Source organism: Cheilinus undulatus, linkage group 22 (assembly GCF_018320785.1).
Source record: "Cheilinus undulatus linkage group 22, ASM1832078v1, whole genome shotgun sequence".
NCBI lineage: Eukaryota > Metazoa > Chordata > Actinopteri > Labriformes > Labridae > Cheilinus > Cheilinus undulatus.
In genome coordinates, this window is record NC_054886.1 from 15090513 (window position 1) to 15116184 (window position 25672).

The following is a 25672-nucleotide window of genomic DNA, read 5'->3' on the forward strand; positions in this document are numbered from 1 at the left end:
CTAGTGAGAAAGGAAGTACGTGTATAAAACAGCTTTAACATATGAAATCATTACTATTTTAGAGACATTGCTGTGACACTCAAGGACTGTGGGTATTGTAGTATTTCTGTCTGAGATTGGAAATAAACTTTTTTTTTTTTTTTTTGATATCTTTCAAACCTTTGTCTTAGACAGAAGCATATACCAGCCTGTCAGACTCCAAACTGATGGTTTGGAGTGTTGTACATATTATATGATTAAACTGATAAAATGGCTAAACTAAAAGTCCTCCATTTGTTCCTAGGAGTGCGCTGTTCCCGGGATTATCCAGCTGCAGGAAGCAGCACAGGTCACAGACGTGGTCGCGGGGGTAAAAGGATCAAGCATCAGGAGTCTTCGGACCAGCACAGCTCTCTAAGCCGGAGTGGGAGCCGGCGGGACAACAGAACCAGCACAGCCCCCCTCCCCCTCAACATACCTCTGGGACCCCCAACAAACTCCTCCTCCTGGCCTTCTGTGGGCTCCCAGGCCAGCATTCCCTCTGCCCCCTTTGCTCCAGGAATGCTTCCCCTCTACCCTATGTACCCCCCACTCACACAGCCCTACCCCCAGCCCGTCCCGGATCCCTCACGCTTCCCCCCGAACCAGATGGTCCCCCCCATGATGGCCTTGGTGCTGCCGAACTACATGTTCCCCCAGATGGGAGCCCCCCTCTCTCAGACAGGCACTACACCCGGACAGTTTTACAACCCAAACTTCTCGTTCCCCGTCAACACCCCTGCCCCCATTTCCAACTCTGTCCCCATCCCTAACACCTGCGCCCCCTCCCGCAGCAGCACTCCCCAGTCCTACAGTCAGACTCCAGCCGACCGGGAGGGTGCTGAATCCCCTCTCTTCCAGTCCCGGTGCTCCTCACCACTGAACCTCTTGCAGCTGGAGGAATCGCCAAGCAACCGGTTAGAGGTCGCCACAGCTCTCGCTGCATCACAGCAAGCCACACCTTCTGCACAGGGCGGGGCAACTCAGCCGCTCCCAAGCTCAGCCAATCAGGGGAGCTCTGATGACACCTCGAAGGAGAATGAGAACGTAAGTACTCAGACACTCAGGAAAGGACGTCACGCTTTAATAAAACATTTTCACTCATGAATGTTGTTCTTTTTTCCACCTCAATAGGGTGAAACTAATGAGTCCAACCAAGACGCTATGTCCACCTCCAGCGACCTGCTCGACATGCTGCTGCACGAAGACTCCCGCTCTGGAACTGGCTCGGCCGCCTCTGGTTCAGGGTCCTCTGGCACCAGGTCCTCTGGTTCTGGTTCTGGCTCCAATGGCTCCAACGGCTGCAGCTCCTCTGGCACCAGTGGCACAAGTGAGCACTCATTTTACAAGATTGAAATCACAACTGTATATCGCAGAACAGAAATACACATTAAAACTTTCAAAATAAAATCAGATTAAACTTCCTTTTAGAGTAAGGATAAAGGTAAGGATACTAAAAGTTAAAAGCCTGAAGTGTAAAACCTGAAAACAAACTTTAAATAAAGTCAAGTAAACAGTCTGCTCACAGGAAAAAGCTCGTCCTCCATGAAAGTATTCCAACACAGCCAGCAAAGTGTTCAGAGCTCCGTTAGCTGGGTAAGCTAACTGCTTGCTAGCTGCATAGCTAAAGAAGCTATGAAGCTAACAGACCTACGTAGCTAACGGAGCTAAAGTTAGTCTCACAAAGCAGCAATGTAAACTACTCAACTGTGTTTTCTGCATAGCTAAATTTGCTAAAGCTAACTTGGCTATAGATAACATAGCTAATGTAGCTACATAGCTGACAAAGCTGAATCTAAGATCACAAAGTCTCTATGTAAGCTACGTAGCTAAGTTCGCCAAAGCTAATTTAGCTACATTGGTGTAGGTAGTAACGTTAATTATGTAGCTAGTGTGGCTATGTTAGCCTTTGCCAAAACTAATGAAGCTTCAGTGAGCCACCGTTTGTGTAACTGCTTCTAAACAGGTCTCTAAATAATTTAATACCAGATTAGACCGCTGACCTTTTTCTCTGTTTAATTTATTAAGTGTTGTTTAGTCTGTAATGTTTGTAATGTGGTTATTTCATGACTGAAACTTCCAGACTTTGTTGATAAATAAAGTTGAGTTTCAAAAAAGAATCTACAACTGGAAATTCGTTGTAACGGCAAATTACAGCACTTCTGAGATATACACTGCTCAGATGAACGTTCTGTCAGGACAAGAATCCTTTCCATTGTCTCCATGTTTTCTGTGTGATATTTTCTTAAAATACATACATGAAGCACACAGCTATTTTAAACTGATACAGGTTCCGAGGAAGCGGGTTTCACTTGTTTTTAACATAGCAACAAGTAACGCTGGTGAGAAAGTGCTCTAAAAATTAGGCTTTAGGCGCTTTTTCCTCATTCAGGTCATGAGTGATAATATTAAATAAAAACTTAAGCAGCTTAAAATCAACTATTTAATGAAACCCTGCATACCTATGTTAAAATGATTAGAGTGAATGATTAGAATGATTATAGATATTTTATACTAAGAAACACAGCACATGTCTACATTTGGAGAAAAAGAGAAAAATAGATTCACTGCATTTTAGTAACTGATGTCATCTGGCTTCTTCTTTCCATGTCTTTTCTAATAAACTCACCTCAATCAACAGTACTAGAACTACTTCTTTTACATCCTCTCTTTAAAAACTACACTCAGGTTTAAAATTAATAAGCACTTTTTGCCCTAGCGTGGCTCTTAATATTTGATTAAAGTTAAGTATGTGTCTGCCTTCAATGCTCTGTACACAAGTCTCATCCAGCTTTAACTTCCTTTAACTTCCAGGCAGCAGTCAGGGCAGCCACACCAGCAAATACTTCGGCAGCATCGACTCATCAGAGAATGATCACTCCAGGAAACAGCCAGCAGGGGGCAGCAGCAGCGCTGGAGGAGACGGTGGCGAGGAACAGTTTATCAAGTGTGTCCTGCAGGATCCCATCTGGCTGCTGCTGGCCAACACTGACGACAAAGTCATGATGACCTATCAGCTGCCTGTCAGGTAAAACACAGAGTGACCATATGACACAGACTTCATTGAGAATTAAGAAACCAAATGAGAATTTTTTTTGTTTGTTTGTTTGTTTTTTTGTTTTCTGTCATTTGGGTATAAATTGTCATTGTTAAATTATATCATACATCCTTTTTTAATTTCCTCTGAAATTATTAAGATATTAAGTGGTTGCTTATGACAATAATCCATAAATTTGTGGTAACTGAAGAGCGTGTGATGTAATTGGTCAACAGATAACCATGACAAAATGTCCAAATATAGTTAAAAATTAGCCCAGAATAAGGTGAAACTGCTAGGCTATGTATCAAAAAAACATGTTAGTTAAGTTAGATAATTTAAAAAAATCATCAACAGGTTCTAAGTATTTTTTCCCTCTCTTGTCGTCTTACAGGGACATGGAGACTGTCCTGCGAGAGGACCGTGAGGCCCTAAGGAGCATGCAGAAACATCAGCCACGCTTCACTGAGGAGCAGAAGAGGGAGCTAAGCCAGGTGCACCCTTGGATCCGCACCGGACGCCTGCCCCGGGCCATCAACATCTCTGTGAGTATCTTATTTAGATAAATTTATAAGGCAACACAAAGAATTTCTAAGAAAGTCATCTATATCTGTCTCTTTCTATCTCAGGGCTGTACGGGCTGCAAGTCTCCCCCCTCTGTGCCTCCTGTCGCTCCTTTTGACGTAGAGATCCACGAGATGGAGCTGTGCAGCATGCTTAAAGCTCAGGAAGAGGGCGCCAGAGATGGCAAGAAAAACCTCTCAGAGACGGCGATGGATGGAGCGCATCCAGAGGACGAGGATGAAGAAGAAGTGGAAGAAGGGGCGGAACTGAAAGACACAAAAACACTAGACAGCAACCAGGAGATGCCAACAGAGGAGCAGAGTGCGAGCTCGGACACAGTGGCAGAAAAAGCTCAACAGCCTGAGTCCGACATGACTCACTGATTCACTGGCCAAAGATAATGAGCACTTCTGTCAGGATCTTTCAGTGCTGAGATGCAGGGACCTTTCTGTGCCCAGAAAATATCACAACACAGAGCAAGGTGTTAAAAGTGCACCTTCTAGGACCTTTCTGCACCCAAAGCAGCACTACACAAGGTGCCAGATGTTAAGTTTGCACCTTCTTGGACCTTATTGTAATCCAGTTAGCATTACAAAATGGTGCAAGGTGTAAAATATGCACCGTAAAGGAGCGTTTTGTGCTTGAGAAATCTTTACACAGGTTGTAAGGTGATAAAAGAGGAATTTCTAGGTGCATATTTATTGAGAAACTTCCATTAATTGATTGACAGGCCAGGTTAGACACTTGGCCACGTACACTTTCTGTGAAGTTTAATAACAGCACACCAGGCACGTTTTTAAATGACGTCTACTAAACGCCTTGGAAGCCACAGGACACGCACACAGTTTCAGAGAGTCCCTTTTGTGTCCCTCAGCTGTCCCTGTAGCTCCTGACATATTTATTTAAGTTGTATTATAATCAGAGAGGACGAAGAGGAATGTGTTACATATAAGGCGCCTTTACTAAAAGATGGATGTTCTTCACCACAGTGTCCTCCTATATGTCCTCATCCCTCCTGTTCATGAGGAAAGAAGGGAGTTTACCTGTGACTTTTCTTCTTGTTGAATGTTTCCCACCGGATCCTTTTTTCTCCCACAAAGTCAAGTTCATTTTTTATGTACAAAAGTTAGCTCAAACTACAGAAAAAGCACCTTTCACTCACTAGTCAAAATGTACAATAAGAACCAGGTTTATTTTGTTAACAGTGTGTATATTTTTATACTTTCATCCACTGCAAATAGAGAAAAGATAGAAGCGCTATACGGTAAAATGTGAAAATTGAAGATAGGAATCTTGATGGTTTTAAATCGCAGCAGAAAAAAACAATCACTTCACATTCTCTGAAACAGAGATGTTTTTTTCTTGTGACACAGCAATCTAGTGCTCTTCTTGAGCAATGTGCAGTCGATTTTGGGGCAACGTGGCAATCGCCTGGAGACCAACCTGGACGTTTAAAGGTTACTCCTCGGCCGGGCATTACTCCGTGCATTTGTGTGGGAATAAATCACAAGCAGTATTTCCACCCCAAGAGGCTGAGAGAGCCATTGTGTTGCCAGTGCTTTGCTCATGGTGGGAGGTGTACTCGAAAGAGGAGGACTGGACTCTCTAAGATGTCTGGAGAGTTTGGAGAGTGTTTACTATCTTTCTTTCCTCTCTGTCCCCTTTCTCTTGCTCTCTGTGGCACTGTTCTGGTTATGTGATATCCTATGCTTATTGGCGTCAGTGGTGTTTGCAACAGTTTCTTAATATTTTTGTGAAATTCTTTGTACAAAAAAAGACAATAAAATGACTTTAAAATCCTTCAAATGTGAAGTTTGTTTTTTCTTCCCTCCAGTCCTGCTGCTAGATTACATCTTTTTTGCAGCCTATTTTTGTCAGTGGGTGTTTTGCAACAGTTGGCGTGGATACACAAATGTGTCCAGAATGAACTGGAAGAAGAAAGCAGATTGGGGCAGGACCACAGTCTGCTCTATCCAGCTGTGGTTTCTACCCAGAGTGGTCACCGCAGCCTAAAAAAGACAAAGACATGCCCTCAACACACAAAGCTGGAAGGTTAACTTCACTGAACTTTATGATTAAAACAATTGCAGCTGTCATTCTTGTGTGCCATGTTTGTCATTTTCTAAGGCAGCTCATGCTAATAAGCTAGTTTCACTTGTTTTGAGCTACAACTGTTTAGTTAAACTTCCTTACAGTAACGACAGGGCTTTTGTCCTGCCAGAAACTATTATATATGGCAGTGGAATCCACTTTATAAATCCAATCTCTGTATTTTTCATACTTTCCAGCATTTAACTGAACTCTTTAACCAGCTACTTATTTTATTGAGATGTAATTTAGTGTAAAGGAATTTAATCCTCATAATAACCCTCACTTACAGAGGAAATCTAGCGTTCATAAGTAGAGTCAGTTTTGTTAAATACACTTGAATACAGTGCCTGTAAAAAGTATTCACCCCGTTGGACAGTGGTTCCCAAACTTTTTCTGCCAGACCCCCCTTTGGCGAATGAAAAACAGACTTCAGTCAGGACCAATTTGTCACGAAAGACACATGATTATTGTTTATAATTTTTTCTACTTATTAGCAGTTTACTCTTATTGCTTTTATTTAAATTGGTAGTGTGGCCATTCTGGGACCCCCCTGCCCTTCCACAAGCCTATGAGGAGAGAAGAAGCTATAAACCCAGAGCAGTGATTAAGACAGATATAGCATAAAGGAGGAGCTGGGGTGGAGGAGGGTTGCAAAAAGCAGCTTCAAGAGGGAGCAGCAAAGCATAGCTAGGCTAGAGCAGTGTAAATATGGCAGCATGAGTGCGATTCGCTAATAGTGTGCTTAGAGCGAATCAGCTGGCTGTCAGCTGATGAGGGCTTGAGTGAGATCAGCTGATCGCCATTATATTTCAGTACTTAAGGCCATGGCCTGAACTAATGCTGTATGATTGAGGAGGAGGAGAAACAATACCCAGGCCCTCTGAAATTTTAAAGGGGTCACACCAATCAAAGAGCTGAATGTCAAGCAGCAGCAACAACAGACGATTCTGATTGGATGAATGACTGTTCTCCTCTTAACCCTTTACATGCAAATACAAACAGAAAAGGTGTGTTTGTTGGGGTTTATTTTCTTGGAATCGTATTGTTTATATGCAGATTGTTAAAACAGTATTTAAATTATGACATTTAAAATGAAAAAAGCCCTCTCAGAAGGCCTAGAGGACCCTGACGGTTCCCCACTGTCATATACTAATACATTCATGCTTGTTGAGATGTGAACCAAAGCTCCACTTTTCCAAACATGGCTGCTGAGTTGCTAATGAGAGAAACAAAAACCTGGCTTGTATTAGTGACAGTGGTGCTCTGTCTATTAGCACACACCTTCAGAAACATACATTTTCCATATATTCCATTACCGGCCGAACAACAACACATAAACACGCTGTACTCTGAACTGTATCATTGCTCTTGGCTGTGCTTGAGTTTACAGTGTAATTATGTCATTTCCTCAGGTATCAAACAACCTTCTGTCCTCTCAGAATCAAATTTATTCACCTTTTTCTTTCTTCTTCATAACACTCCCTTCTCCTCCCCTCTCGAACCTCACATCTCTCCCCTCCCCTTCTGAGTCTGACTCTCCCTCCTTCCTCTTCTCCCGTCTTACTCTAATCTGTACAGCAGGATGGAGGACAGGGTGTGGACTGGGTGTCTTTTAGTCATTCTGACATTGGGATGGACCGCCGCTCAGAGTCAGACCAACTTCACCAGGTAAGCAGCGTGTGAGTGAAGACTTCAGATATCAATGTCCTTTTTGTGCATCTATTCCACTCAAAAATCCTGCACGTGGCATGCCATTCTCAAGCCCACATGTGTCTATATAAACTACTGTGTGTGTTATTTCCTCTCCTGGTTGCAGTATTATGATTACAGAAAATTGGGGTAGAATTAGAAGGCTGCAGTGTTTTCAGGAAGATGTGGTTACCCTCCTATAAACTCCTTAAATGACAGCATGCTGTGAATGATGCGGAGATTAGACTGCACACATCTAGCCCTAACATGGGATGTTTTCATCCAAAGTGGCAACAATTTAAAACTTAAATTTGCATTTCTGTTGTCCAGCATTAGAAATCATTCTGCCCCTTCCAACATCATCACCAGATCAAGGACATTTAATGTCACAGCCTTTCCTGCTGTCATTTCTGTCTCCCTGTATCCTTCCATATTGGTGTTATTTTTGAAAATTTCTTTGTTTACCATATTTAATTCATGCTCAGGAAAAATGGAGAAGAAAGGAGATAGAAACGACTCTTACATTTCTTACAGTCACTGATGTGTTCTGAAAGCAAAATAAAAAGGCAAGATATTTTACTTTGTTTTGCATTTTCTCTGCCTGAAAACGGAGGACTGTCCCCCCAAGACAGGGAGTGAGTCTTTGCCCCGAGTGAAGGACTTCAAGTATCTTGGGGGTCTTGTTTATGAGTGAGGGTAAGATGGAACGTGACATTGGCAGGCAAAGTAGTGTGGCATTGTGCAGAGCCATTATGATGAAGAAATCTGAGCTGAAAAGCAAAGCTTTCGATTTACCAGTTGATCTTTGTTCTAACCCCCATAGCCGTGACTGTTTGGTGTGACTGTGGAATAAAATATAGAATACAGATACAGATACAGGCAGTTAAAGTGAGTTTCCTCCAAAGGGTGGCTGGGCTTAGCCTTACAGATAGAGTACGGACTTTGAACATCAGGATGGAGGTCAGACTAGAGCTCTGCTCTTTTGCGGGGCAGGCAGCCAGTAGGGGTGAGTCAGGGATCTGACGATGATACCTCCTTGTTGGCTCCCTTTGGAGGTCTTCCAGGCATGTCCAACATGGTGGAGACCACATGGAATTTACCTCAGGGATATACTATTACTAGAAAAAGTATTCAACCCCTTGGACGTTTCATCCTTTTATTGATTTTATGTATTCATCGTCATCATTTCTAAAAAAAAAAAAAAAAAGAAAGAAAAAAAAGGTGATGTCAAATGAAAAATATGTAATGTAAAAGACGTGACTGCATAAATATTCACCCCCTTTAAAGGGATTGCCCTAATTTAATGGAGTCCAGCCAATTGGTGCTTGTATTCTCACAATTAATGAAATAGGGATCAGCTGAGTGCAGTGAATGTGTCTCAAGTGATTGTAGTATCTAGACACCTGTGTCTTGAAGGTCCGGTCACTGGTTAATCAGTATTCCTAGCTACCATTACACCACAGAGACAAAAGAACACTCTAATCAATTCAGAGAAAGGGTTATTGAATAAGTCAGGGGATGGATACGAAAACATTTCCAAGGCTCTGAACATCCCCCTGGAGTTCAGTTAAATTCATCATCAAGAAATGGAAGAAATATTGCACGTGTAAATCTGCCTGGATCAGGCCATCCCCACTGGGAAGCACAGTAGTGACAGCATCATGCCTTGGGGATGCTTCTTAGCAGCTGGCCCTGAAAGGCTTGTAAAGGTAGAGGGTAAAATTAATTTGGCAATTTATATGAAAATCCTGGAGGGCAATCTTATTTAGTCTGCAAGAGAACTACGGCTTAGGGGAAGATTTAGTTTCCAGCGTACAGGAGAGCTACACAGAAATGGTTTGAAGACAACAAAAGTGAGTGTTCTGGGGTGGCTGAGTCACAGCCCAGACTGCTCACGCCCAATCTCTGTGCATATTTTCACTAAATTATATTGACCATGATTGATTTATAAAATCAATAAAAGGGTAAAATATCAAAGGGGGTGAAACAGTCGATCTGGCGTGTCAGGTTAGTGGTCATTGCAAACTTTGCACATTTAAAGCCTGTTTCCATGCTCTGTACTGTCGTGTGGATGCTGTGTGTACAGCGACATGATGATGGTGGGGCTTTTGTACAGTGCTGTTGTTGAACCACTGTCCTTTCATATTTGTTATGTGTTGTTTTCTTTCATTTCAGTGATGAATTCAAAAAGGTGAAAGAAAAATGTTGACAGTTTCATTTTTCTAGATGCTATTTGAACCTGAATTGCACACTGCCGAAGCTACTCTCACACAAACACACACACAGGGGTGTAAATGAACATGAGAGACAAACACATGCCTGTGGGCTGTTTAGCCATGGAGGGTCAGAAGGGAGGGACCACACCGCCACTGGGAATTTTTTTTCTTTTTGTAACCAAATGTGGCCTTGCAGCACCACAGCAGACGTACAAGAACAAAACAAAAATGAAAACAAACTAAAATGTTGTGTTTTCACTAAAAAAAAACACAAACCTCGACTGGAGGAAGGCGATTCATGCTGGACCTCAACAAGTTAGCACAAAACTACAAAAACAGAGCCGACACATGCCAGAGCTGCAACATTAACAAGCTGCAAAATTAAAAGTCAAGGCTGGCCCCTGCTTTGATCTGTGTTTATCAGAGTGTTTAAGAGTGGGTGTCTGTCACCTAATGCCATGTGTGTCCTGTCTGCTACAGTAAAGTACATGTAACATCTACATGCAGCTTTCTTGTGGTGCACTAAGACTGTGGAGAAAGCTTACAGCAGGCGTACTGTATGTTGGCAGGATTTCTGCTTTAAAGTTTGATGAACAAACATGAACCAGGAGAGCTCACAGGGAACCTCCCCAGACTTGGAGAACAGAGACAGACTGTGCCGCTGTGGTTTGCAGTGTGTATGTAGGGCCTCAGTTTGGCTGCAGACGAGCTGCGCTTTCCTCCAGTGAAGCATGCAAAATAAAATGTTGAATCGTGGCGGTTGTGTGATATTTCCTTGTTTCTTTCCTTTTTTCTAGGCCTGTTTTCCTGTGTGGAGGCCACCTGGTCATAGACTCAGGTATCGTTGCCAGTGAAGGATTCCCCAGTCCCTACAAACCCAACAGTAAATGCACCTGGTACATCACTGTGAGTCTCTTTAATCACATCATGGCATTTAACCAGTCTCACTGCACCTGAAGGTAGTTGAACACAGCCATGCTCAATGAAGAAAAGTCATGTGCATACAAGGCCGTTTATTAGGGGGGATAAAGGGGAGAGCTTTCTGGGGCCCAGCCAAAATGGGGGCCAACAGAGATCAACAAAGTCAGGGTTCATTGTAAGGTTAAGCTGAGATATCCATTTTTTAATATTTACTCTTATCAAAGCAACAAGTATCTTTTTTGTAATTTGTATGTGCCGTAGAATCTTGCCATCACTAATGTAAATTTCTTTTATTACAAACTGAATTAAAATGGATTAAAATTGCTAAAATGGGTTAAAAATGGCCAAAATTGGTGGAAAAGAGGGGGAAATAGGATTTGAAAAAAAAATAAGCAAAAATGGGTGGAAAGTGGCAAAAATGGGTGGAAAATTTGGTGCAAAGGGATTTAAAAGTGGGAAGTGGTTTAAACTGTCAGAAATGGTCATTAAAACTGGTGAAAAGAGGTTAAAAGTGGTGACAGTTGGTCAAAAGAGGCAACAACAGGTAGACAGTGTCAAGAATTAGTATAGAAGTGGCAAAACATGCAGGAAAATTTTGATGGAAATGGTCCAAAAGTGACAAAAATATCTTAAAAGTAGAGGAAATGTACTGACAAGGCAGGGAAATGGGATTACGAAGAGCCAGAAATGGGATTAAAGTCGCAAAAATGTTTAAAAGTCACAAAGAATGGTGGGGAAAATTGATGAAAACAGGTTAAAATGTGGCAAACATGGGTTAAAAAAGGCAAAATGAGCACAAATAATGCAACATTTGTGAAAAGTGGTAAATAACAGTGGCACAATTGTGTGGGAAAAGTGGTTAAAAAGTGGCCCAAAAGAATACTTTGAACACTGGAACCCAATAATAGTTTGGCGCACTTTTCAGCTCCAAAATGAGGAAACTGTTATTCAGGACGCTAGTGATAAAAGACACATGCATTCTTATCATCAATAAATCACAACTTGTAAGGGCCCGTTCTCTGGGTTTGTCAGGGACACTGCCAAATCTGTGTGCAGGCTTACTTTTTACATTTCTTTTTAAATTACTTTAATTGCAGCATAAATCTCATTACATGATTATTTAAGGCATCTAGCAGCCCCCTCTCAGTGTCTTGAGACCCCCACGTTGAGAACCACTGCACTAGACTACATTGAGTTTTGATAGGAGAACTTAATTGGTCCATTTTGGGCTGTCTTGCATCAAAAATTCATTTAAAATGTTAGTGAAAGGCACCAAAACCCCTGCACTTATAGTTGCCCTTCATAGGTAACATTTAGTGTGATAAGACCTATATTAACCTCCTCCCAGGACTGTGTGGGACTGTGCAAACAGCTACTGCTGGGATGAACAAATGACACCTCTCCCATCTTTACCAGCATCTCAGGTTCATTGAACTTGTGTAATGGTTGGTTTTGAAATTACGGTGTTTGTCAGCTTTATCCCATCAGCTAAGGTAAGTGAAAATGGTGGTGGTTGTCAGTGTTTCAGCATCTCAGTTGTTTTTTACAAATATGTTGAAGTAACCATGGCATTATACATTCTCAGTCTTCATTCATTCAACCTTCAAACCTCTTTTAAATCCCTTTTTCTTCTATTGTTTCATAGAAATACATGTTTCCCTCCTTTAGGTCCCAGAAGGTCATGTGGTCATGCTGTCATTCCGCCTCTTTGACCTGGAGGCTGACCCCACCTGTCGCTACGACTACCTGGATGTTTACAACGGTCACTCCCGCCTGGTGCAAAAGCTGGGTCGTTTCTGTGGGACGTTCAGACCTGGGGCTCTTATCTCCACTTCCAACACCATGATGTTAGAGTTGGTGTCAGACGACGCAACAGGAGGGAGAGGATTTCTTGCTGCTTTCAGCGCAGGAAAGCCGCATGTTGAAGGTGTGGACGATGATTCTACAAGCTTACACTAAGTAACTGTTTATAACAGACATGGTCTGAAAAATAAAACAGTCTTTACAAGTCAAATACAAACATGTTTGGAGTTTTTGAGAAATGCTGAGACTAAAAATTTACTCTGGAACATACACATCTCTAAAGTATAAGAAATTTATTGACACCATTCAGAACCTCTTTAAAGAACTCAAAATAAAGGATATAAAAAATATTAGTTTATGTACTTTTCCCTCTTTTTTTCCCCACAGAGAACCAGTTCTGTGGAGGAAGGCTGACCAAATCACAGGGCTCTGTCAGGACACCAAACTGGCCCAACTCTAATTACCCAGCAGGCATCAGCTGCTCCTGGCATATCTCCGTAGAACCAAGCAATGTAAGCAACAACCTTAATATTATATTTATACACCTATTTTTTAAAATTTGTTTTATATATAAGATACTAACTCAGAGGCCAAGAGAGCAGCATGTCAGTATTTAAACAAGAAGGTGAACAGTAATCAGACTAAAATGTTTGATAATTCTGGTAGTCTTAAAATCCTTGTTTGACTTTACTTGTATTAGTTCACAGTTGTTTACAGCAAAAATTTGAATGTTATTGACCTTGCTATTGGCTGTATATTAAGATGGACAGAACAAAAGCTGCACAGTTGTGACGCCAATATATTTGGAGCTCCCCCTGCTGACTAACTGCAGTATAGGTCAGAAATCCATGTAAAAAGATGATATGTTGGTCAAACTTAAAAGTTATATTGCATGTCATGTCCAGTCTTTTATTAAGACAGATATGCATACATTTTTTTAGTGAAACATTATAAATTCATATTATTTATGTATTTATTTATTAACAGAAATATGTCACTTTACAAGACAGTCTGGTTGCAGACCGTACATTTCTGATGACCATTCTCACAGATGGTACATCTAAGAGGCTTACTATTTCAGCATACAACATACAAGCAGTGTTAAAGTTTTTTCCTTAACTTTATTCACAAAGTCTGACAGTTATATTCATGAAATAAGCCCATTGCAAACATTACAGACCCAGCAGCATTTTATATACAGTGGAAAACAGAGAAAAAGGTCAGAGGTCTAATCGATTTAAATCATGTATTAATCTAGTAACACAAATAGTGGCTCATAATAGCGTTGTTAGCTAATGTAACTATGTTAGCTACATAATTAACATTTTAACCTGAGCCCATGTAGCTAAGTTAGCTTTAGCAACTTGAGTTATAGCAAATTAGCGAAAGCTAACCAAGCTACTTATCTTACATAGCTGCTGTGTGAGCTTAGCTTTAGCTAGGGTTAGCTACACTGCTGTTCTTTGCTAATGCAGCTAACAGAGATACACAAGCTACACGCTCACTGCGTTAAAATGTTTTCAAGAAGCACAAGCTTTTATGCTGTAAGCAGACTGTTTGCTTAGCTTCATTAAATGCTCTGTAATCAGGTTTTGCAGGTCAGGTTTTTAACTTTTGGTATCCTGAGCGTTACCTAAACACCTACCCTAACTCTGAACAGAAGTTAAATCTTATTTTATTAAGAAAGTTTAACCTTGTATTTCCATTCGTAAAATCAACATTGTCTCAAATGAACGGTCTGTGAGAATGTCCATCAGAGGTGTATACAGCCAGATATATAGGCTGTAAATAGCAGTAAAAATCACTGACATCTGAAGCTAATATCTGCCTGTACCAATATGTACCATGCCGATAATACTGTGTATTTCTACTACGTAGCTCCTTTTCATTATGTCAGATCCTCACAAATCCTAAATGTTATCTTGCTAGGTTGGCTAGCTAGCTGGACAGATAGCCCTGTTGTTTAGCTTTGACTTCTTGAATGTGATATATTTAAAAGCTAACTAGAGCAGTCTGAAATCACTATTTTGCTAAAGTAGTTGGCATACAGAGCACTGTTTGGAGAGGAAGAAAAAGTGCTGCATTTAATTTTTTTAGATAGAGTTGTAACCCTCAACTATTAGTTGGTACCACACAAGCTAACATTTTTTGTAAGTTAATTCTTTTATGTTCTTTAAAAAGTTGGAAATTATCCACAACATTCATTTTTTGTCGCTACTGCCTGCACAAAAACTTTTTAGTCATATTTCAGCCACACATAAACATAGATACACAAGGCTAATGAATGTGGGTGGAGGAATGAAAAATTTGTGAGCTTATAAGGGGCCCATCACAAGGAAATATTCCCCCTCTCATCCCTTATGTAACATGTGTAAAGTGCATGTGCCTGTAAAATTATGGCAGTCTTCAGGTTTAAATGAAAGGCTACATTGAGTTCCTAAAGGCGTGTTCATGTGTGCCAGGAGATTGAAAGTTGGGTTAGAGGAAAGGAAGCGAGAGCATGGAGAGAGTAAATGCCCCTCTGTATTTTAGGACCCTTGACCCCTCCTCCTCCTCCTCCACCTACATGACCACTTTCAGTCTATCTCTACTAGATTCATGAGGAAAAACCAGCTCACACTAATCATTCCCCATAAATTAAAGTTTTCAATGCTGCATCCTTCCCAGGTGATTGAGGTGAAGTTTGAGAAGCTGGACTTGGAGCCTGACACGTACTGTCGCTACGACTATGTTGCATTATTTAATGGGGGAGAGAAGGATAACTCAAGGCGGATCGGGAAGTTCTGTGGAGACAGAACACCAGGGTGAGATTACTGATCAGAATTTGGTGTTGAAATGAGCAAAATATGTTCAAAAGTTGCTTTTTATGAGACTTCTGAGCTCCGCCTCCTCTTTCTTTTTTTATAGAACTATAGTGACAAACGGGAATGAGCTCCTGGTCCAGTTTGTCTCTGACCTCAGTGTGACCTCAGATGGCTTCATGGCCCACTACGCCAGTGTGCCCCAGGGGTCTAGGACGCCAACTGCTGGAGGAGATTTTATCTATGGTCCTCAGACCACATCAATGCCACGTAAAACACCTGTAAAGCCAACAAAGCCAGCAAAACCAACAAAGCCAACAAAGCCAGCAAAACCAACAAAGCCAACAAAGCCAGCAAAACCAACAAAGCCAACAAAACCAACAAAAGCAACGCCCACTCCTAGACCTGCCCCTCCGCCTAAACCCGCCCTCAAACCAACCAAGAGACCTTTGGTGAAAAAACCTCTTCCCAAAAAACCCATTGTCAAGCCCACACCTAAACCCAAACCCACCAAGCCGACACCCAAAGCACCTGTGAGAAAGCCAACGCCTAAACCTGGAACCAAACCCACACCAAGATTTAAGGTTATTAAGCCAACCATGAAACCAAGAATCAAGGCTAAACCTACGAGTAAGCCTACACTGAAGATCAAGCCTACCCCGAAACCCAGCATCAAACCTGTAAAGCCAACCTCCAAGAGCGGCATCAAACCCACAGCCAAACCAAAGATAAAGCCTAAAGTGACGCCTAAACCTGGTGTGAGCAAGACAGTGACAAAGAAGCCTGTTGTGAGCAAGAAACGTGAGTAGAGGATTAAATGATTTAATCCAGGGGAGTCCAAACTTTTCTTGCTGAGGGCCACATACAGAAAATGTTAAGGATGGTGGGGCAGTTTTCATATACCTCACCTTTATGGTATCAAAGTCAGTTAGTCCTTCCCGGACGAGCCCCCAAGGTATCGCAAAAATATTCTGGCCTGTCAATAAGAAACCATAGATAAAAATATACACTACAGTCAAGCATGAGCCTGATGTTCTAATGTGGGCCATTTTTCATTTATGTTTCAGAATTTGCTGAGGCCCAATAAAACATAGGCCCCCGCATTTGTCCCTGAGCCATAGTTTGGACACCCCTGGTTTAATCGAAAGTTAGCACACCTGTATCATAAAATAAGTAAGGTGCTTATCAAGTGTTTGCATTTGTTGTTGCTTCAGCTTCACCACTGAACCCACTGTGTACACAACCCTGTAAGAGGACGGGAACTCTCCAGTCCAGCTTCTGCTCTCATGACTTCGGTGAGCCACATCAGCTGAATCTTTAATCCAGTCTTGCAGCTTTGAGAAACCTGCTAAAATTCAGGGATTTGACAATAATTTCTCTCCCATTCAGTGATTACGGGTAAGGTCACAGCAGTGACAGCTGGCCCTGGAGGTTCAGCCACACTTGAAGTGTTCATCATCAAGGCCTATAAGCAAGGACGCCTGAACATCGCAAAATCAGGGCCCGTAATGTCAGTCACACTGGCCTCCACCTGCAAGAGATGCCCAGGGGTCCTTAAAGGTATGAAAAAAGTCATCCCTTGAAGTTGTTGTACCATTTTTTATGCATCCATAGCATCAGTGCTCAGGTTCTTCAACAAAGATTTTTTTCAGTTTTTTAAAATTCAACACTGGGAAGAGGACAAACTGTCCTTGTACGCAGATGACGTGATCATCTTACAAAAATTTCCCAAGTACAAAAGTGTTAATAAAAACAGAATGACATGATTTCAATTTGCATAAAGCCATATTTTATTCACAGTAGAACATTTACAACTTACCAGATGTTGATACTGAGACATGGGAGCAACACATCTCAAAAAAGTAGGGACAGGGCCATGTTTACCATTGTGTAGCATCCCCTCTTTTTCTAACAACAGGCTGTAAATGTCTGGGAAGTTGCTGGAGAGGAATGTTTTCCCATTCTTGTGTGATTGTAGGATTCTGGCTGCTCAAAAGTCCTGGGTCTTCTTTGCAGGATTTTTGTTTTATGATGCACCAAATGTTTTCTATTGGTGAAAGGTCTGGACTGCAGGCAGGTCAGCTCAGTACCTGGACTCTTCTACTGTGATCCACGCTGTTGTGATGGATGTGGTATGTGGTTAAGCATCGTCTCGCTGAAACATACAAGGCCTTCCCTGAAAGAGACGTTGTCTGGAAGGGAGCATATGTTGCTCTAAACCTCCATATACTTTTCAGCATTGAGAGAACCTTTCCAGATGTGTAAGCTGTCCATATCCTTGTAATGACTAAGAGATGCAGGCTTATGAACTGTGCACTGATAAAAAGCTGGATGGTTTCTCTCCTCTTTAGTATGCATGGTGTCCATGGTTTCCAAAAAATAATTTCAAATTTAGATTAATCTGACCACAGAACAGTTTTCCACTGAGCATTGGCTCAGAGAAAATGGTGGTGTTTTTGGATGGCATTCACATGAGGCTTCTTCTTTGCATGACACAGCTTTAACTTGCACTTGTGGATGGCACAGCGAGCTGTTTTGACAGACAATGATTCCTGGAAGTGTTCCTGTGCCAATGCAGTGATTTCCAGTACAGAAGCATGCCTGTTTTAATGCAGTACTGCCCAAGGGCGGATCACAAGCATCCAATATTGACCTTTGGCCTTGTTGCTTGCTCAGAGATTTCCCCAGATTCTCTAAATGTTTTGGTGATATTTTGTACTGTAGATGGTGGGATATTCGAAGTCTCCACAATTTTACATTGAGGAATATTTTTCACAGATTTTTCCATCTTTTTCTAGATGCATTTTTGGCAGATTGGTGGAACTCTGCCTGTCTTCGCTTCTGAGAGACTCTGCCTCTCTATAGTGCTCCTTTTATACCAGGCCATGTTACTGACCTGTTGCCAGTTAACCTAATTAGTTGCATTAGTTCATTAGTACCACTTAATTTTCCAGGTTTTTGTTACCCTGCCCCTGATTTTTTGAGGTGTGTTGCTGCCATCAAATTCAGAGTGAGCAAAAAATTTTAATGAGATGGTAAAACATCAGTTTCAAATCTGATTTGTTGTTCTTGTTCTGCTGTGAATAAATATGGGTTTATGACACCCCAACTTTTTGGAATTAGGGTTGTAAAAATAAGAGTCATTTAATTGTTAAATAACATTAAATTAAGATAAGACACACTGGTGTAAAAGACAGTACATTTTATTAGAACATTTTGATAAAAATTTTTGAAAACATGTGCTTTAAACAATTGAATATTCCTCTTTAAAGTACAGGAGGTGGTTGTTTGCAGTCCATCTTACCATGAGACTCACATAAAACACTAGCATTGTTCTTGCACTAAGAGCTTCATCATCACAAAATTTGATCAGGTAGGTGCTCTCCTCAGGGGTCCCCTAGGCATCAGTGTGCATGACAAAGAGGACTGGGGAAAGGGCGCACCCTTGTGGTGAGCCTGTGGGTGTGGTTGGGACTTAAATTTGGCCAATTATGGAGATCCTCCATGTTATGTTAGTCAGAAATCCACGCCACCAGCTGATCAGGCCGATTAATATCCTAGATCATTGTTGCTGAGAAAACATGACACTGCATGTTGTTAAAAGATGATGAAAAACCTGCAGATATGAGCCAAATGTGAGCTAGTGCTTTCTCTAAGTATTCATCTTAGTAGTTCAAGAGTAAAAACTTTGCATCCTCCCCACCTTCCTACCTAAAGTGATGCCTAAACCTGTTGTGAGCAAGAAACTTGAGTGGAATTAAATGATTTATCAAGGAGTCTCCAAACTTTCTTTTTTTTGCTAAGGGCCACATACAGAAAATGTTAAGGATGGTGGGGCCGCTCTCATATACCTTCCCTTTTTATTAGTCAGTCTTTCCCGAACAAGCCCCCAAGGTAACACAAAATACTCCCGCCTGTCACAGATGATGACAGATAATAACTTTAAGCAGTCCAGGCTAATTTATTCATATAAATGTATTTTCCTCTTAACATTAATATAGCCCATTAATTCACCAGTACGTTAGCAATGACATTAATTTTAATACATTATATAGAGCAAATAGGCCTACTATTGTACAGTAAAACACAGCTCCCATTTCATCAGCTTAAAAATTGTGAAACCATAAAAAGTATCTTCAGTTTTTCCTTGTATTATAATTTTCTGACACATATTTAATGCTTCTTTTCAGGCAAGAACTACGTGTTGATGGGAAAAGTTGACGCGCAGGGCAATGGTCTTCTCACCCCCTCCAGCTTCACGCTCCTCTACAAACCCATCCACAACAAAGCACTGCTCAACCTCTCCAAAAAATCCTGCTGACATCACAGCCCTGCTAACCAATCAAATGGACAGCATGCAACTTCACATTTAAAGGGCAGAGGTTACCAGTAATATTCAAATGTAATTTTTTTTATAGTGCAATAATGTTTTAAGAAAATTAAATAAAAATACTCAAAAAATCATTCGAAATTTTATTTTTTATTTTGTATGTAAATTATAAAAATCTTTAAGACTGATATCAAATAAACAACATGATGATGTTTCTTGGGGGTTTTTAATGTTTAATAATGTCACTGACACTGTGGATTTACCTAAGCTTTCTTTTGTTTCATATTTAAAGAAGAAGCTTTGCGCTTTACATAAATCTATGATTCAATATCATACATGTTGGATTAAATCTCAAATAATCAGCTGAGTTTGGAACTACACCCAAAGATTTTGCAGCAAATGTGCCAGAAGATTTCTGGAGATTTGAGGGCCAAAATGAGAGCAGATGTTGGAAGTAAAGTTCATTAGTGGGAATTTTTTCAATATACAGTACCTATATGAAGTCTGTTTTACCCATTTACTGATTTTATAATTCAATCATGGTCAACATAATTTCTTTTTTGACAAAAGAATTTAAAAACAACCTCTTTATTGTCAAAGTAAGAACAGATTTCTGCAAAGTAATGTCAGTTACATAAAAATATATAATGTAAAATAAGATTGTCCTCCAGGGTAGGGCTGAATGATTTAGAAAAATAATCGTATTGCTATTTTTTCCCCCAGTATTGCAATTGAAATTTGATTTGCGATTATTATTTAAGTTCTTTATATTGTGTTTTTTTTTTAACCAACAAACGCAAACAATGAATAAGTATATATTATAACCAGCACAATATCAGCTAAAACTAGAGCTGAACAATTCTGAAAAATACTGTAGCTAATTGGGATGATTTTGACTCTTATTGCAAATTGGATAGGAATTGATGTACTGAAGGGAGTTATAATTATTATGCCATTCTTATATTTAATAAGAAAAACATACAAAAAGTATGATTTTTTGTAGACTATATTAAAAAATCATGGAAATGATTGCATGATATGTAATGCATAACATCTCTGCTGCAAAAAAAAAAAATGTTTTAAACTGCTATTTTGACACAAATTTTGGGTAAAATAAATATTGCATCTTCTGCGATTTGAAAATTGCAGCAGGCCATATTGCAGTTTAATCTAATTTTTGATCAATTACCCAGCCCTACTCCAGGGTTTCCCTATATTTTGCCCTTTTAATTTTACCCCATACTTCTACAAGCCTTACAGGGCCAACTGCCAAGAAAAACCCCCACAGCGTGATGCTGCCACCACCATGCTTCACAGTGAGGATGGTGTGTTTGTGGTGATGGTGTCCACCAAATAAAGTGTCTGTCTGATGGCCAAAATGCACAATTCTGGTCTCACCAGACCAAAGAACTTTCTTCCACTTGACCATGGAGTCTCCAACATGCCTTTTGATGAACTCTAGTCAAGATTTAATGAGTTCTCTCCAACAGTGGCTTTCTCTTTGCCACTCTCCCATAAAGCTTTGACTGGTGAAGAACCCGGGCAACTCTCCCATCTCAGCTGCTGAAGCACTCACTAGTTAGTCACTAGTCTCCTTGCACAGTCACTCTGTTTGTGAGAACGGCCTGATCTAGGCAGATTTACACATTGGCCATCTTCCTTTCATTTCATGATAACTGTTTGTAACACATCCTTAAAAATGTGAACTGAAATAAGAAGCAGGCTACATGTTTCCTCAAACCTTAATCAAGACGTGCACAAAAAATTGGAGATGTTATCCATACTTTAGTTCAGATCACCCCAGCAACCTATTTCAGCAATGATCTCCTTAACTTCTTCTTCATCATCATCATCCTCTTCTTGTTCACCTTCCCTTCCCTCCACCTCCCTGTAACCTTAAAACAAAGTGAACTGTTGATTCATTTCTGAGGCCACAGTCAAACAGATACTTGTCATTCGGCAGTTGATGTCCTTTGAAGATAAGTCTACTTTGGTCTTCTGCAAAACAGGCACAAAGAGAGACAGCAGGGGTTAAAATAACAATTGTTTTCACTAATTAATCACAAAAATCCACTGAGATAACACAATGTTTACCACCCAGTTTGATAACCAGCTTTACTTAACCAATACTTGTGTGATAAAAGCAATAATGACTAGTTACTGGTGAAGCACCGATTAGCAGAGAAACAATCTGGAAACTCCGAATTGAGTAAATGACCATCAAAATGATTCATAAATATGATATAAATTCATGGTATTTTGCCTGAGCACTCTAAAGTCCAAAACCGCCCCTGTCCTACACATGCGGTTTTCCCACACACAATTTGTTCTGCCTCGCCTTCATTTGCAGCTTTGCTCTTTATGTCTATGTGTGGAAAACAAACTTACTGATATGACTAGCAGTTCATCAACAGTGTTTGTTTTTAAATAAAGATTTTCTTGAGGATTGTTTTTCTCCAAGTAAGCCGTAGATAAGCCACAACCGGTCTCTTACTAGCCCCATGCAGCTCGGGATAGTCGAGTAGACGGTCTCTGTATAAGAGCATAACGGGGTAGCTATGTTTGACTTTCATAGACCATACTTGGACCCTTTCGATATCTCTGATCTGGATCTTCATCTCCAGCACCATCGACGGAGTTATGGGGTGGCTACATGGGCTTAAGCCCCGTGTGTTTTCATAAAAGCCCCGAACATTTTTGGTTTAGAGTGACTCATATGGAGTTATTTAAAGGAAGTCACTGTGCACAGTCCTGACACAGACTCGCTAAGAGTTTTTCCTCAATTCACAGCTAATTTAGCCCCTTCATTTTTAGTAAGAACAAATGCAAAACACACCACAGTATAAGAAATAAGGCGTTGAAGCTAAAAAGTTTCTGGGGGTTCCTGCCTGCGTGAAGGTCAGTTATAGAGAAAAGAAAACCCCTTACAGTGGACGACCCTCCAGGAAGGAGTGAAACAATGGAAGTCAGGAAAGGAAAATGGGAGTAAATGATGAGCCAAGAGAGGAGAAAAATTACAAAAATTATAATTGCACCACAAAAAACACTTCATATGGCTCATAGCTGGGCCTCATATGGGAAAAGTACATGGGGGACATTTGGAAAAGAATTTTGGCCCTCATACGACCCACATGTGACTGACAGATTAAAGTCCATACCATTCCCAGAACCTAACCTCATCTATACCAAACCTTTGATCTGGCACAGGTTGGAAGTGAATGATGGGTCAAATCTGACCTAAAGCTTAAATTAAGTATGAAAAATTAGATCTGAAAAACTAAATATGTACAATTTACTGTAAAAAGAAACACAACCTCTTCATAGTAAAATATTTTACCTTGATGATCATGTTACATTTATTAAACACACACATATATGAAAAGAATGAATCTGTCATGGTTGCAAAAATGTAAAACAAAAACAAATACAGAAAATACAAAAGCTTATTAAAAGATAAGGTGAAATGTACTAACAGAATTATCATTTTTTTTAAAAATTAAGAGTCCACTGAGAAAACTACAAATACAAAGAGGCAGAAGACATACAACTAACTGACAAAGACTACGAGTCACAAAGAAACTAAATAGAGATGAAGGTGGTACCATTAGATATTCTGACACCCCCTACCAGAAGGTGGCAGAAATGCACCATTTGGTTGCTTGCTAACCATGAATAAACCTCACTGAATAAGAAGAACCTGAATAAAGATCTGATTAAACACAGGTGTGACAAATAGGACACAGGTTAAACTAGTAAGTGCAATAGAAGTGGAGGGAAAAACACAAGGGCTGAAGAAAACTACTTTATAAAACAGTAAACATAATGAAGACTCTGACAAAATCAGATCAAATACAAATATAATATAGAAAATATGCACATATAAATGTTTCACAGCCTTGTATGAAACATAAAATGAAGCATGACCAGCATACAGCTATTTGGTTAAAAGGCCCTCTGATAATAAAAACATGCAAAACTGTCATTGAGTTAAATAAACACATATTAACAGTTTCAGTGTACAAACCTTTTTGTTCATTGGAAAAAATGTGAAAATGCATTTGTTTGGCTCTACCTTTATCTTTCACTCCACTTTAACAACCAGGAACATCCAAACAGAGCCAACACAGCAGATGCAGCAGAAAGACACCGACATGACACACAAAGTAACGGCTTAAGTGAGTGAGTGTACTCACAATATCAGCAGCATCTTCTTCTAGTTCTCAGCAATGCTCAGTGAAATAGTCTGACATTGGCACATATATTCCAATCATGTTTATGTGTGACAGACACAGGCTTTACGGTTTTCTTTAAATTAGAGGCTGTGATTAAAAATGTCTATCTAGACATAGCCCAGCTTTAAACATAGTTAGATATGGTTGATGACGTTTAAGTAACAAAATAACAAACAGTCAGTGTCTTTGTGAAGTTTAAGAAGAAATGTATTGCCTCATTCAATCACCTTTTCTCTCTGCGCCTGTCTTCCTTTTGTGTTTGTGTCTAAGCTGCTGTCTGGAGTGAGCGATGAAAGGACAGAAGTGGGTTTAGATTTGAAAGTCAAGAATGACTAACAGATACAATATAATCATGTGATTAAACATTTGGTTAACATGCATAAAAGACACTTCATTTATCTGGCCGGATTTTCTTCTCTCCATTACAAAAAATGCAGATAGAATAAATATTACAATGTCATTTTTTTAACTTCTTAACAAAATTACAGTACTAACAAAATGGTCCATGGCAAATATTTCCTTAACAATTTTTCACCTTTCTTCTTGTGTTGGTGGGTCACATTTATACCATCTCCTCCTGATGACTTTCTTAATGGCTGCTAATGTTTTTTTTTTTTTTAAACAAATGCTAGTCCTGTCTTAAAACAAAATCCCCTGTAATTATAACAAAGTAGAGGACCTTACATGTCAGGTATAACATAGCTCAGAATCTTCTTTATAATCGGATGAGCATTTTCCTAACCTCCGCCAAGGAGGTTACGTGATCGGGAGGGTTTGTTAGTTAGTTTGTTTGTTAGCAACATAACTCAAAAAGTTACGGACGGATTTTGATTAAATTTTCAGGAAATATCAGAAATGGCATAAGGAAAAACTGATTAGATTTTGTGGAGTGATCTGGATCACTGTCTGGATCCAGGATTTTTTTTAAAGGATTCTGTACTATTGGGAGATAGGGCTCATGGCAGAGGTCTGCACTCTCTGAGTGCTTTTCTAGTTCTAAATTTCTTTGAATTATACACACCTTTTATGGTTCAATTGATTGCATTTTTATCTACATTTAAACTGTTTTATCTATCATTCAATAAAGTCTCCAACAACCATCTTAACATCTTAATTGGTGTGTAGGCCTTGCATCTTTCCATGAAGTCGTTGTCTGCTGTCGAGTCCAATCTTCTATTGCCATGCTTTCCTAAAAACAAGTTCTTTTACATGAAACTGCAGAAAGTTTACAATTACTGATCTGGGAGGTGAGGAAGTGGCAGGTTTTAGAACCAGCACCCGTTGGATCTGAAGCTCCACTCCGTCAGGTAGGGTGAGGTGTTTCTTAAACAGCTCACTGACAAACTCAATGACCAATCTCCCCTCTTTCTCCTCTGGTACATCATAGATTCAGAGATTATTTCTCCTTGAACGACTCTCCAGATCTATCAGCTTGTCTTTCACCTCCCTTGTTGTGTTTCACTACAGTCAGCAGTAGACCCTTCATCTTGGGGCAGGCTGGTTCCAGGTCTGTTATTTGGATGTGTGCCTCTGCGATACTTGCTTTTTGACTTTGGGGCTGTCGTCTTCCCCGTTAAGTCATGTCAGCTTTATCTGAGTTTTCTTGTGTTTCGTCCATTGTCTTGTTAGTCTCCTTTTTATACCAAACCTAAACCGATAAAATATCACATTTATAGCCAGGAGGTGTTTGTTTTAAAAATGACTCTGAGGAGCTCAGCCCCACATATCCACCATGCAGCAGCATAAGGGCAGTTTTACAAAGATACTTGATACTGCTGTTATACTTGTTCAACCTGCAGATACTGTCTCAAAATTGTAGCCAAATTATTTTCAAAGTGCAGTATCTGCTTTACTGTTTGATCTTTAACATGGGATGATTTGAAGCACAGCCATGAAGAATGTAGTCTGACATAAGAGGTAGGCTAGAGGAAGCCTCAAACCTTCATAATTAAGACAGGCGGCAAGAAAAA

The 25672-nt window shown here is 40.2% G+C and overlaps 2 protein-coding genes across 4 annotated transcripts in view; both read left to right on the top strand.

The window, feature by feature from the left end:
* Window positions 1-5419, top strand: part of per1b (period circadian clock 1b) — a 28004-nt gene extending 22585 nt beyond the window's left edge. For all 3 annotated transcript variants that reach the window (XM_041779795.1, XM_041779797.1, XM_041779796.1), the window contains 5 exons: window positions 284-1065; window positions 1153-1348; window positions 2833-3046; window positions 3450-3600; window positions 3685-5419. In XM_041779795.1, the coding sequence (XP_041635729.1) occupies window positions 284-1065; window positions 1153-1348; window positions 2833-3046; window positions 3450-3600; window positions 3685-4002 (1661 nt within the window). In that variant the 3' untranslated portion in view covers window positions 4003-5419. The remainder of the gene's footprint in view (window positions 1-283; window positions 1066-1152; window positions 1349-2832; window positions 3047-3449; window positions 3601-3684) is intronic.
* Window positions 5420-7292: 1873 nt separating this feature from the next.
* On the top strand, window positions 7293-19461 carry pcolceb (procollagen C-endopeptidase enhancer b). Its single transcript, XM_041779993.1, has 10 exons — window positions 7293-7378; window positions 10413-10521; window positions 12205-12463; window positions 12727-12851; window positions 15007-15143; window positions 15247-15437; window positions 15528-15941; window positions 16355-16435; window positions 16530-16700; window positions 19331-19461. Exons 1-10 carry the CDS (start codon window positions 7293-7295, stop codon window positions 19459-19461), a joined length of 1704 nt encoding a protein of 567 aa, XP_041635927.1.
* Window positions 19462-25672: the final 6211 nt, after the last annotated feature.